Below are 13,041 nucleotides of genomic sequence, written 5' to 3' on the forward strand. Positions count from 1 at the left end.
GCCCGTTCATATCATGTGCACCAATGTGTAAAAACACACACACACACACATTTTTTTTTTAACTTTGAAATTTAGGATAAGAAGGTAATATGAATGATGTTTTTAAAAAGTTAACTTTTCTTTTTTCTTTTGTAGTGGTCCCAATCGAGGCCATTATATTGCAATAGTTAAGAGTCATGATTTTTGGTTGTTGTTTGATGACGACATTGTAGAAGTAAGTAGCTTCTTCACTTCTTTGGGGTTGTGCGTTTTCCTCTTTACTTTGTCCCTTCACAGCTTTTCACTCTCGTGTGGCTGATGGTAGGTATCAGACAGTTGTTCGGGGCTGCAGAGTGCACTCTGAGCTCTACTTCTTCCCCTGTTGTCCAAGCCTGCTCCTGGAGTGACCAGCCAGCCTTACACAGCCCACAATAAAGAAGCAAGGCTTTCAGTCCTGTTGTGTTGTTTTGTAAAAATGTTTCTTTCTTTTTCTTAAAAAGTATTGAGCTGTCTAATAACACAATGTGGACATCTTAAACCAGTTGTATTAGTTAGGCTTTATTGCTGTGATAAAACATCACGACCGAGGCACCTTGTAAAAGGAAGAGTTTAATTGAGCTTATGTTTCAGTTGGTTAGAGCCTATGAGGGAGGCAGAGAGAGCACATTGGGAATGGGGAGAGTTTTTTAAGTTGCAAAGCCCAGCCCCAGTGACACACCTCCTCCCACAAGGACACACCTTCTAATCCTTCCCAAACCGTTCCACTAGCTAGAGACCAAGCATTCAGACCTACAAGTTCATGGGGGCCGTTCTCACTCAGACCACCACACCCATTATGAGCTTTGCTTTGCAAAGGTGCACATGTCAAATGTTGCTTGTACCCACCAGCCAGGTGAAATGTGGTGAGTTTTTGCACCCCAGCAGGCTCCCTGCTCCTCTTTGGCCAGCACAGCACTCCATGTCTTTGCCTTCTGTCCCTTGGTACTTGCTGTTTGCATTTTTGCTGCAGGGATTAATCTTTCCTGTGCATCACAGTGATTCTAATGCCTGGCTCTTGTCCTTACTTTGCTGTGAGATCCATCCCCACAGTGCCCACTGCCCTAAGCTTTGTGACTGTCTGCTGTAAGAATATAGCAGCTGAGACATGGCCTTCCGTCGGCATTGACTGTTGGAACAGAAATGCTTATGTCCTCCTTGTACTGGCCCTTTGTTGACAGGCACTCTCATCTTTCTTGGCTAGACTGCTGGAGTTTCCCATTTTTACAGATACAAAATAGTTGACAATTAATGTGTTCCATGTAGTTCGACTGACACTTGGAATGAGAGGTGCTGGCTCAAGGGTAGCTGTTGTGTGCAGCTTTGGACCCCTCGCTGACGGTGTCCCAGCGGGGCTGTAACACTTCTCAGCATATGGCTGAACACTCTTTGTCTCATCCTTAGCGACATTGGATACTGTTTGTTGTAGTTTAAAGTGTGGTTGTCAGAGCTGAATGTGCTAACGTTTCTGTTCTGCCTCACAGAAAATAGATGCACAAGCTATTGAAGAGTTCTACGGGCTGACGTCTGATATCTCCAAGAACTCGGAGTCTGGGTACATCCTTTTCTATCAGTCTCGGGACTGAGGGGAGCCACGGCGGAGCAAGCGTCTGCATGCTTCTCTGGTTGTTTCAGGAAGGATCAAGCTGATGGTCAAGAAGAGAGAGAGAGATGCAGGATGCTCAGGGCAGTAGCACACTTTGCATACAATAAAGCAAAGACTGTGGATTAACATGCCCTCCAATCACAGTAGTTGAATTTTTTTGCTCAGGAATCATGCTGTCTGTGCAGTTCCACACAAGGAAGTGAAATCAGAGATACCAGCTCCTCTTGTGAAGCAGCTGCCAGCTGCCGACACACATTTTCTGTTAACCACACCAATGATGATTTGAGTTCCCTAGGAGGGTAGTGGAAGAATTAGAATATGTTATGTTGATGGAGCACGCCGCACTGTGCTTGCACGGGATGCTCGCATTGGACAGGAGCAGCTGAGTTGTCTTTTCAGACAAACCGGAAAGCACCTTTGGGCCCAACACTCACAGTTGCCTTCCTGATGCACAGAACCAGCAGACATAGAGCCCGGTGTCAGGAAGTCAAAGATACCCTGCTTCTCTGGAGAAGCGTGTTGTAATGTACAGTGTATGTACACGAAGGGAACAGTTAGTCAGAAGTGGCTTCTTGGTTCCCCGAGGGAAAAGACTGGCTTTGTAATGATCATTTTCCTTATTTATTTGATTAAACTGGTGGAGTCCGAGCATTACATGAAGTGCCGGTGATTCTGTCAGCAAATCTTAGCATATTTTATTAGTTTGTCGGCAGAGGTCGGTTGTTTGTTTCTGTTTTTAAGGTGAACTGAAGATTCTAGCTGAAATCACTAAGATAATCATGAGATGATTGCAGTGAGTGGGCAGATGGCTGTCAGGAGGAGCTGTCACTGGCCGAGTATTTGCTCTTTGTCATGGCTTGTCAATGCTTTCTTAGGCTTTAATTTCAGTAAAGTAGAAATTCCCTGTTGGTAGAATGATAAAGGAAACTCGTGTGATGCTGGCATGCTGTCGGCCAGAACCCCCAAACTCCTCACAGCTGTGTTGTTTTGAGTCTCTAGCCTTGGGACAGCCTGCTAGGTTCACCAGAATCCCAGCAGCAGGGACAGCTAGAGCCCTTGGAAGATGACACTTTGGGGAGGTAGACCAGTAATCTAGAAAAGAAGCCCCTCCCCCTCCCGACCTGCGCATCCCATTAGAACGGTGTTCAGAAGCTTGTGACCGGAGTCTCCTGTAGGTCTGGGCATCAAGTAGCGCGGCAGTGGCTGAATGTAACTGGTAGAACACAACCGAAGATTATAGTCCAAGTCACGGCAGCCAGGCTCCGGGTGGTTCATCTCACTGCATTCTTCATGCGGCGGTGGTGGCGGCCTGCTGATAAGCCCCTAATTTTCTAAAGTTATTTTACTAAAACTGTTGACTGAGAAGCAAACAGCAAAAAGAAATGTTTTTGTGCTGCTATTATTAACATTTACTTTCTGTACTTTTTAGCTCAGGAAATGACTTCATCTATTCGTCCCATAAGCAGATTTGTAACAGGGTCACTTAGCTAATCGGGCTTCGTAGACAGATGTGCTGGGAGAAAAAGATGACCTTTTGACAGACTCATGTTATAATTTCTGAAGCCTTACCCTGCCTGCCTGGGGCTTGTGATCTGCAAGCATTGCCCAGAGAACACAGGTAGTAGCGTAGGGGAGTCAGGGCGGTTGAGAGCACGTGACAGTGAAGGGCTTAAACCAAATTGTGTTGGGATTCAGAACTGCATTGTGTAGCTTTGTGTTCAATGAAAAGGCATAAAGTATGGCTGAGTCCTCGAGGCTGCCTCGTGCAGCCCTGAAGTATGGTCTTGTCTGCTTGTACACAGTTTTTTGAATTTAAGACATATGCAGAAAAAAAGCCTAGATAAGTTCTGGATGGTGGCAAGTTCTAGCAAGGTTGCTGGGCTCCCGGCAGTCGGCCACGCCCTGCTCGGCCTGGCTGGACCGTCTGTAGGGGAAGGACCACTCACTGGCTGTTGGTTCTAGCTCTACATTTTATTCTTAGTCCTACAGAAGGATCCAAGTAAAACATTTAGAATTTTATCAGAAACTCAGTAAACTTTAAAAACATACAGGGTTTGGGTTGGGTACTGGGACTATCAGATATAGGGAGTGAAAGGTGGGTGGTCCACCCAGCGCATGTTTCAAGGTGATGGTTCTTTGCCTGTGATTATGATGAGGGCCGGTGCAGGTGTGGACAAGGCTAGTCGCTGTGTAATTATGTACATGTTTGCTGGGGCAGCTGTCCCAGATTTTGTATATTAGAACAAAAGTTTCTATGAATTACTGTAACTAAAAGTAAATCTTCCTAGTTAAGCCCCACCCCTGAGTCGCACGGCGGCTTCTGTCATAGGAATTTTACAATTTTGCCTTTAGAAGGTTCACTTAAGACAGGAGCCACACGGCTGAGGAAGGGCAAGGAAATGTGCTATCATGGCCTTACGGCCTCGGCCTTCAGTGTTGGTTTTCTTTGCTTGATGGCCATAGGAAGACCTCACTTTCAATCCTCCTGATACTTCCTGTAAAGACGCTTTTCCTTGAAGATTCTCTTCGTGAGGGATGGGGCTGGGAGCTGGGAGGCAAGGTGCTGGAGTCCTGGTTCTCCAGTGAACTTAACTGTGTGACCTTGGGCAAGTCACTTACCCTCTCTGTGCTTCAGAATCCCTCCTGTAAATGGGAGTAATACCTACCTCACAGGGTTGTTGTGGGGATGAATTAGAGATCCTGTCTGTAAAGTATTTAAGGTTCTTGAAGAAGGCGCTATATAAATACAAAGTAATATCTATTAAAGTTGGCTTATTTGTGCTTGTTGGTTTTTAAGTATATATTTTTTTCTTTTTGCCCAAAATGTATTTGGAATTAGAAGCATACACTTTAGGACTTGTATTAGTCCTTTTGTGTAAGTTACAGCTTTTGCTACCCAGAGTCCCTAGAAAGCCACTTGCTTATAAAACTGGTTTGTGGGCTCTTGTACCTGAACATGGTCCTCTGTGTGTTCTCCAGCACTGTGACAGACTTCCCAAGTTGAGCATCTTATAAAGAAGAAAGGTTTATTTAGGTTAATGGTTTCAGGCTTCTCAGTTCATGGTCAGTTGGCTCCATGAGTTGGAGCCTGTGGGAGATGGACCGCCTGGCTCACAGAGCCAGGAAGCAAAGGAAAAAGGTCTTGGGGGTCACACTATCTTGAAAGTCACACCCAGCTCTAACTCTACAGTTGGCCCTGCCTCTGAAAGGCCCTTCCAAGCCTTCACCATGGACCTCTGGGGAACTCCAGGTCCAGACCTGCCTTTATGCAATGATGTGCCTTTTGACAAATCCCTAGTTTATATTTTCACATTTAGAATTGGGCTGTAAGAGGCAAATTCCAGAGGTCTGTCTGTCTGTCTGCCCCTCCTCCTGACAGTGAAGCCTTTGTTCCTGTAACATCCAGTTGTGCACTCAGGATCTAGTCTGAGTGACCTGATGTGTTCCTTGTAGTGTCTGACCGTGAGAGCAGAGTGATGCTGGCCCCATAGGATGAGCTAGGATGCTGTCTCCCTTAGACTTTCTGGATGGGTGTGTTTGTTTTTAACCAGTAACTAGTACCTACACTTGTAAGTTGTCCTTGAGGATTTGGAAGGCATACATGGTCTTTGGTGGAGCACACCTTTAGTCCCAGCACTGGGAGGCAGAGGCAGGAGGATCTCTCTGAGTTCAAGGCCAGCCTGGTCTACAGAGCGAGTTCCAGGATAGCTAGGACTGTTAGAGAAATCCTGTCTCAAAAAAAAAAAAGTAACTGTCTTAATATCAAGAAAAGTAGCCATCTTTTTCTGATCAGATGAGCTATTCCTAAATCTGGATAATTGTAGAATGTTCTGGTTCCTGAGATAAATTCCCAGAGATTTTCCTTCACTGAGCAGAGGTGAAGAATCCCACCCCCAGAGGTCCCTGGAGGATCTAAGCCAATTCTGGGCTTCCTGACTTAGGTGGGCTCTGCATCACGTTTCTGTGAGCCCACTGCTGGTCTAGCATTGACCTGATGTGAGAGTTACCAACCAGATCCTCACAGCATGGACAAGAGGAAGCCTACTGTAACATGCACAGCACTTGAAAGGTGCCATGTGGGTAGTTGTGCCAGCTGAACTGGTACAACACTGGGGAGTCGGAGGGTGTGGAACTGCATACCTGGCACCCCCTGTTCAGCAGCGGGAAGGAGTGTCACCCCAACACCATTGGAAGCTTTTTTCGTTCTTTTTTGTTTTTGGTTTTTTGAGAAAGGGTTTTCCGGTGCAGTCCTGGCTGTCCTGGAACTCACTCTGTAGACCAGGCTAGCCTTGAACTCAGATCTGCCTGCCCCTGCCTCCTGCCATTAGAAGCTTTCCGAGTGGGATTCTTAGAACCGTCTACAATATTATGTTAGAAGAGTCTCACGCTTCTTCCCAGATGTGGCAGCCCATTGGAAGCACATTGAAGGTTGCAGGTAAATGGCCCCACGTCTTTTTGTTCTGGTGTCCACCTCTACTTATTCATTATTCTGTTTTTTGCTCCTCACACTCGATGAGGGTAGATTGCCTCAGTTTACCATTGGAAAGTTGCCTCTGGTTCTCTTCCTAAGAAAGGAAGGTGAGCTGGATACACTGTAGTTAGATTTTCCTGCCTGGCCCAGTCAGGACAAATCTCTCTTACCCACCAGTCCCACAGTCCCTCAGACCCAACCAAGAAAGCACACAGAAACTTACATTGTTTAGAAACTGTATGGCTGTGGCAGGCTTCTTGTTATCTACTTTTTCTATCTTAAATTAACCCATTTCTGCTTATCTATACTTTGCCACATGGCTTGTGGCTTACCAGTGTCTTTACATGTTGCTTCTCATGGCGGCGGCTGGCAGTGTCTCCTCCAACCTTCTACTTCCCAGAATTCTCTTCTCTCTTGTCCCGCCTATACTTCCTGCCTGGCCACTGGCCAATCAGAACTTTATTTACACAGAGCGATATCCACAGCAATACACCAGTATCAGATTTCAGAGAGGGTTGAGCTGAGAAAAGTCTTCTGTTTGAGCAGGCAGGCTGGTATCGAAATAAAGCCAGTGGTATTGGGCACGTCTGCTGTGCATATGCAGAGCACTGCAGCTGGAAGGATGTTTCGATTTGGGGGTTGAAGAAACTTTATTCTATAGCCTCTATGACGAAAGACTTACTTTTGAAAATACTTGCCTGCCATTCCAGCACTCTGGCAGTGGATGCAGGGGGATTGGGAGTTCAAAGCCACCCTCAGCTACACAGGAAATTTGATGCCACATGAGATCCTGCTTCCAAAACGAAGTATCAGAAGCATGGCCTGCTATGTGATCGTGTTATTTGTAACACTCCCCAGTAAAGCCCTGAAAGCACACAACGGGTCACCTGTAAACAGTGCTGAAGAAAAATAAAGCAGTTTACTATGTTTCTAAAAAGTGGTGCTATTCTTGTTGTGTTAGCTCTTCTCTGTTACTGTGGTGCCGTGACCGAGGCAGCTTAGGAAAGAAATTATTACATTGGACTTATGGTTTGTGGAGGGTTAGAGTCCGTGAAGGTGGAGTAAAGGCGTGGCAGCAGAGACAGTGCAGCTGTACTTCAACGCCTACCCACCAGTGATACAGCCTCCAACCCTTCCCAAACAGTTCCACCAACTGCGGACCGAGTATTCAAACCACCACACCCACCAAAAAGAAAAGTCTGTTTTAAATGCAGAATGACCATTGTGATGTCATTTTGTCTGCATTATACATTCTGTTGTCCATGTTAAACTGTTAGAGCTAATTGCAAATTACATTAGTTTAACTTGATGTTGTGTGGTGTAAGATGATTTAGGATCTATGCCAAAGTGGCCGGGTGGAAGCTGCTCCTGGGCTATGGTCTGGAGCATGGCGTGGAGTGGCTGTGACGTGAGGAGACTCGGAAGATTGTGATGGGCTATAGGACAAGGGAGAGGGACTCCAGGGGAGATTCCTTTTCTCCAGCTCCCAACGAGGTGATGGGAAAGACAGAATGCAGGAGAGGTCCATGGCTGTGGGGGCATGGCCAGAGGTTGATACAGTGTTTGCTTCTAGTAGAGTGACCTTGCCTGGCATTTCCAGAGACCTGGAGTGCTCACAACAGGATGTGTCATTAACTAGACCCGCTGAGCTTGGCCTGCACCAGCCAGCCTCTGCCACACACGTCACAAGTGCAGAGCTGTCCCATTGCAACTTGAGGTTAGGTAGATTGAAACAGGCTGGTATGCTCCATAAAGAGAATGGGGTTTGGTGACCTCCCTTGCAGAGTACCGCATAGATTACTGATTCTAGTTTGTGTTTAGTTGACAAAACCTAGCTGGCACACCATGGCTTTCCAATACTCTTGATAAGCAGTACAGCTTTAAAACAAAACAAAACAAGGCCCGCAGTTAAACCTGTTTGAAAACGGGCGTGTCACCTATGGACTCTTTACAGCTCAGCCCGTTTGTGTGAACATTGTAGGGTTTGAGTAGATGTATAGAAAGCTCTGCCACGATGTTGGACATCCATCATCGTTCCCATCTGCCCTCATGTTCTCACTAAAAATGAGCCTCCTATGGAGACTAAAGCCCAGAGTTGACCGGCATGCTCATTGTTAGTGTCAACCCAGAACACCCTAAAAACAGCAGACTGTTGCAGACTTGGAAAGCCAGTGTCAGCATGGGTCAGCTGTCTGGGCTGCTATGAGGTCCCTCCATTGACCTGTTCTGTTTGTGAGCACATCCCCACACTGATGACTTGTCAGCCTTGACTACTGCAGAAGGATATTGTTAGTCAGGGTTCTGGAGGGGACAGAACTTATATATAGAGAGAGAGTATGTGTGTATTCATTGAACCTGGGTCCTCTGCAAGAGCATTGCTGAACCCTACTTAATTTTTTAGTTAAGTGTTTTTTTGTGGGGTGGGAGTGCCTACATTGCATATATCTATGTCTGTCTATATCAATCATCTATCTATAAGATTTATTAGGATGGCAGATAGACTGTAGCTCAGCTAATCTAACAATGGCTGTCGATCAACAGAAGGCCCAAGAATCCAGTAGTTGAGTCCACAAGGCTGGATGTCTCAGCTGGTCTTTAATATAGGCTGGAATCCCAAAGAAGTAGGCTCTAATGCCAGTGATGTTCTAGTGAGAGCGAGAACAAGCAGGCAGAGAGAGAGCAAGCTTGCTTCCTCCATGTCCTTTATATGGGCTGCCAGCAGAAGGTGTGGCCCAGATTAAAGGTGGGTCTTCCCACCTCAAAGATCTGGGTTAGAAATGAGTCTTCCCACTTCAAATGATTTAATTAAGGAAAAAACACTCCCCCGCAGGTGTGCCCAGCCATTTGGGCTGTAGTTACTTCCAGATAGCATCAAGTTGACACCCAGGCTTCCGCCATCATAGGTGCTCAGTTAACCTAAGCTGTGTGTGACTGTCAGAAGACTAATGCCGTGATGGGCTAGCTCAGCCACGCTCTGGCTTCCCAGCAGTAGTTACAGAATCAACAGTTTGGCTGTCAGTCTGGAAAGAAGATGGAGGAGGTCTCTCCAGAAGTCCTTTTAGAATGGTGCTGTGGATGCTTTTTACCTAGGAAGTCGCTTCTGCAATTAAAGGGACTCTGTCCATTTTGATATATTTATGCACGTAATTTCCATGTTTTGAATGCCAGTCTTGTCAGATTTGGGCAGCACATTGAGTCTTCAAAATCAGGGTCAGAAAGAGTTTAATAGGGGGAGTCACTATTTTCCTGAGGATTAAAATAAGCAGAGAATGGAATTATTACATAATCAATTACATTGGCTACTTGATTAAAAACACAAATGCGATTTAACCCGGAATTATCCTCTGGTTTGCCGTTCTCCAAAATGAGATTACGATAATAAGGGAGCAAAGCCTCCTGAACACAGGCAGCTACCCTGACACCATGGTTCTCTGGGGGAATGGACTAATGACAAGAATTTTCTGTTCATGAAATATTAGGGGAAAGTACTAATAATTCCAACACAGAATTATAGCTCCTACATCCACTAAAGGTCGTCTGAAAACAATATGGCATGTGGACAAATCTTGGAGTTTTGGAATCAGATATTGATTTCTCTGAACAGCTGTGTAAATTTGATCCAATAACTTAACCTTATCAATTCTGTTTCAAATAAAATAAACCTGAAGTACACATAATGGTAGCTGGTTTGCTGGATTGTTTTTAGGTTGTTCAGACACTGTACATAAAAGTTGTTGATTCATGCATGTAATCTCAGCACCTGAGTGACTGAGGCCAGGCTGGGGTACAAAATGAAGCCCTGTATCAGATGAAACACCAACAAGACGTTCATATGTGCTTAACACATTTCATCCTCAGTATATGGGTAGCTAATAGTGAAAGCAAGTGGTGTAGCACAGGTCAGGAGACTGATGGGACTGATTCCAGAGTAGACCTCTTTCTTTACCGTGGAAAGAGAAGTACATAAAGCCTGTGGTTCTCAATTCCAAACACTTGGAAGCTTGCTCACAAGCTCTGACTTTTAACTCACCTGCTCTGAGGATGGGTATCTATGTCTTCTTAAGGCACTGATGGTATTAAATGCAGGGGGCGGGGGCTGAAGGGGACTGCATTGGTCCCTCAGGAGAGGTTGATGGCAAATGTCTGAGTCCTTATGGAGATGTTGCCTTGCTAAGGCCTGGTTACATGTGGATGCTTGTGAGCTACCATGTGGGTGCTGGAAACTAAACCTGGCTCCTCTGCAAGAGCAGCCAGGGCTCTTTTTCTTTCTTATTTATTTTGCATACCAACCACAGATCTCCCTTTCATCCCTCCTCCCCAGCCAATGCTCTTAACTACTTAGCTCTGTTTGTTTTTTAAATTCTCTGTATGTGTGGGAAGTGTGTGCATGTGAATGCAGTACCTACAGAAGAGGGTGTCAGATCCTCTGGCACTGGAGTTACAGAGGGTTATGAACCCCTAGATATGCTAGGGGCAAAGCTTTAGCATTCACCCCAAGACCTGGGATGACCGTGATAATGGAGTCTTAGTGCCAAAGTGGGATGCTTTTGAGAGTCACAGATGTGTTGGTAAGCTATCTGATGGGAGATAACTGTAAGCCAGACTGTCTTGGGTAAAGAGGGATACATAGAGCATCCCAGAATATATCAGAGTGTTTTGAAATACAGAGTGTTTCAGAACATCTGTAATGCAAAGCCAGGTTCTCCACCACTTCCTGTTGCAACTCATCCCAGCGGGAGTGTGTCCAAACCACCTGCCTTTCCCCCAAAGCACCCTGCAGCACACCCCAAGAGTTGCTGGTCTCAGGACACTATAAAGTCACCCAGGTACTTGAGGGCGGAGAACATCGAACAGTTCACAACTAGCTTCCTGTGGAAATTAGCAAGAGTGGTTGTGAGGGGTCCTATGAAAATCTGCAAGAGGAAGCAGCAGTTCCCTGCTGTGGTGGCTTCTCTCTGTACTGACCATTTCCTCCAAGGTCAAGAATGCATTGAGCTTTGCAGATGTTCTGCAATGTAAGGGAAAATCTCCAAGCCCAGAGGTCAGTCGACCTTCAGTCTACTCTCATGCTGTGGTACAGATACTGAAATGAGAAAGTTGAACTGGGTGATGGTGGCACACACACCTTTAATCCTAGCACTGAGGAGACAGAGGCAAGTGGGTCTCTATAAGTTTGAGGCCAGTCTGGTCAGCCAGGGATACATAGAAAAACCCTGTCTCAAAAAAAAAAAAAAAAAAAAAAAGTGAATTTTAGACTGGAGAGGTAGCTCAGTGGTTAAGAGCACAGGCTGCTTTTCTAAAGGACCTGGGTTTGGTTCCCAGCACCCACATGGTGGTTCACAACCACCTGTAACTCAAGTTCCAGAAGTTTCAGCGCCCTCTTCTGGCCTCTGAGGGCACTGCATGCATGAGATGTACATACATACATACAGACAAACATACACATACAATAAAAATAAAACTTTAAAATAAAAAAAAAGAGAAGGTCATTATGGACTGGGATTGACTCATCAGCTATGCCTCCGTGCTTGGGATCTTAGGGATGGGCACAAGATCACTAAAGACACTACAGAGTGTGTGGACGTCAGAGGGACCCAGGCTGGACTGTGAGGTGGACAGAGATGAGTCCTTCAGTGAGATGCCTGCTTGTAGTCAGAGCAGAGCAGAGAAAGGAGGAGGAAGTGTGGAGTGAGGATCTGCTGCAAGGCTGGGACAATCTGCTGTCAGGTCCTTCCGTGTAGGATACCAGTGAGCTCCAAGCATGTGTGGGACCGTAACAGCCCCTGCAAACCCCATCCTCCTGTCGCCTTATGGCTACACAGGAGAAATGTCACGGGTGACGGCTCCCAGCTCTGCTAGACCCCCCCGCCCCCGCCAGCATGTGTGTCTCACCTCTTCAGCGCTCCAGCTAGAAAGCCAGCCATCTGCTCCCACTGACAGCTATTTATAGTCAAATTCTGTTGTCTTTTGTACAATTTCAGTTTTTAAAATATTTTGTTAAGGGTGGTTTTTATGGCCCATGTGTAGTCTATCTGGATGTTTCATGTGCATTTAAAATACACATCACTTACTGATCTTCTAGGCACTGCTCCCTGTCAATTGGCTACAGTTGGTTAATGCTATATTGTTTAGTTTCTGTATATCCCTGTTGATTTCTCTGCTGGTTGTCTTTCCCAGTGAGGAGAATGTTGAACTCTAGCTGTATTTGTGCATTTGTTTACGCCTCCATTTAAGGGTCCTGTGCTTGATTGAATGAGCTAGCTGAGCTCTTACGCCCCCACTTAGTTTGGTCATTCTTTTTTTTCTCCTTGTTTTGTTTTGTAGCTCTGTCTTTTAGCACATACACATTTCAGGTAGTTAACAACCACATCCTAAGGCTGATTTAATACTGACGTGGAAACAGCCTTCATTGCTTTCTGCTTGTGTTGTGTGAGTTCATGAGTCAGTGGCCATATCATACCCAGAAGACAGCATCATGCAGTCCTGCTAAGGCTCTTACACTATCCATCCCTTCCTCTGTGATGTCCCCTTAGCTTGGAGAGGGTGACACAGATTAGCACTGAGCACTCAACAGTCACTTACACTCAGCACTCTGACCAGTTACAAGTTTCTGTAGTAACCACTGCCTCCTGGAAAAAGAGGCTTCTCTGACCAGTGCTGAGAGCAGCCTAACGTACAGGTATAAGTGTCAATGTTTGGAGGGCTGTTTGATGGGCACAGGATGCCCATTGAGGGAAACAACAGTAGTAGCTTCCCCACTAGGGCCTGTGATCCTATCATGGGCTTCTGAGTGGGCTTCTAGTAACAGGCATGAGTTCCTTCCTGCAGTGTGAGCCTCAGGTCCGATCGGAGCACCGAATTACCCCCAGAACAGCCAGGCCACTATTGCACCATGAACATACCTTGCCTGGCAGGTTGTAGTGCAGCACGCATGAGCCACAGCGAGAGG

At 46.0% G+C, this 13,041-nt stretch overlaps 1 protein-coding gene across 1 annotated transcript in view; it reads left to right on the top strand.

The window, feature by feature from the left end:
* The window catches only part of Usp12 (ubiquitin specific peptidase 12), a 48,472-nt gene extending 46,533 nt beyond the window's left edge, over window positions 1–1,939 (top strand). Inside the window, exons 8-9 of the mRNA XM_036172648.1 lie at window positions 136–214; window positions 1,500–1,939. Of these exons, the coding sequence (XP_036028541.1) occupies window positions 136–214; window positions 1,500–1,601 (181 nt within the window). The 3' untranslated portion in view covers window positions 1,602–1,939. The remainder of the gene's footprint in view (window positions 1–135; window positions 215–1,499) is intronic.
* The last annotated feature ends 11,102 nt before the right edge of the window (window positions 1,940–13,041 follow it).

This window comes from Onychomys torridus, chromosome 22, assembly GCF_903995425.1.
Source record: "Onychomys torridus chromosome 22, mOncTor1.1, whole genome shotgun sequence".
Lineage (NCBI taxonomy): Eukaryota > Metazoa > Chordata > Mammalia > Rodentia > Cricetidae > Onychomys > Onychomys torridus.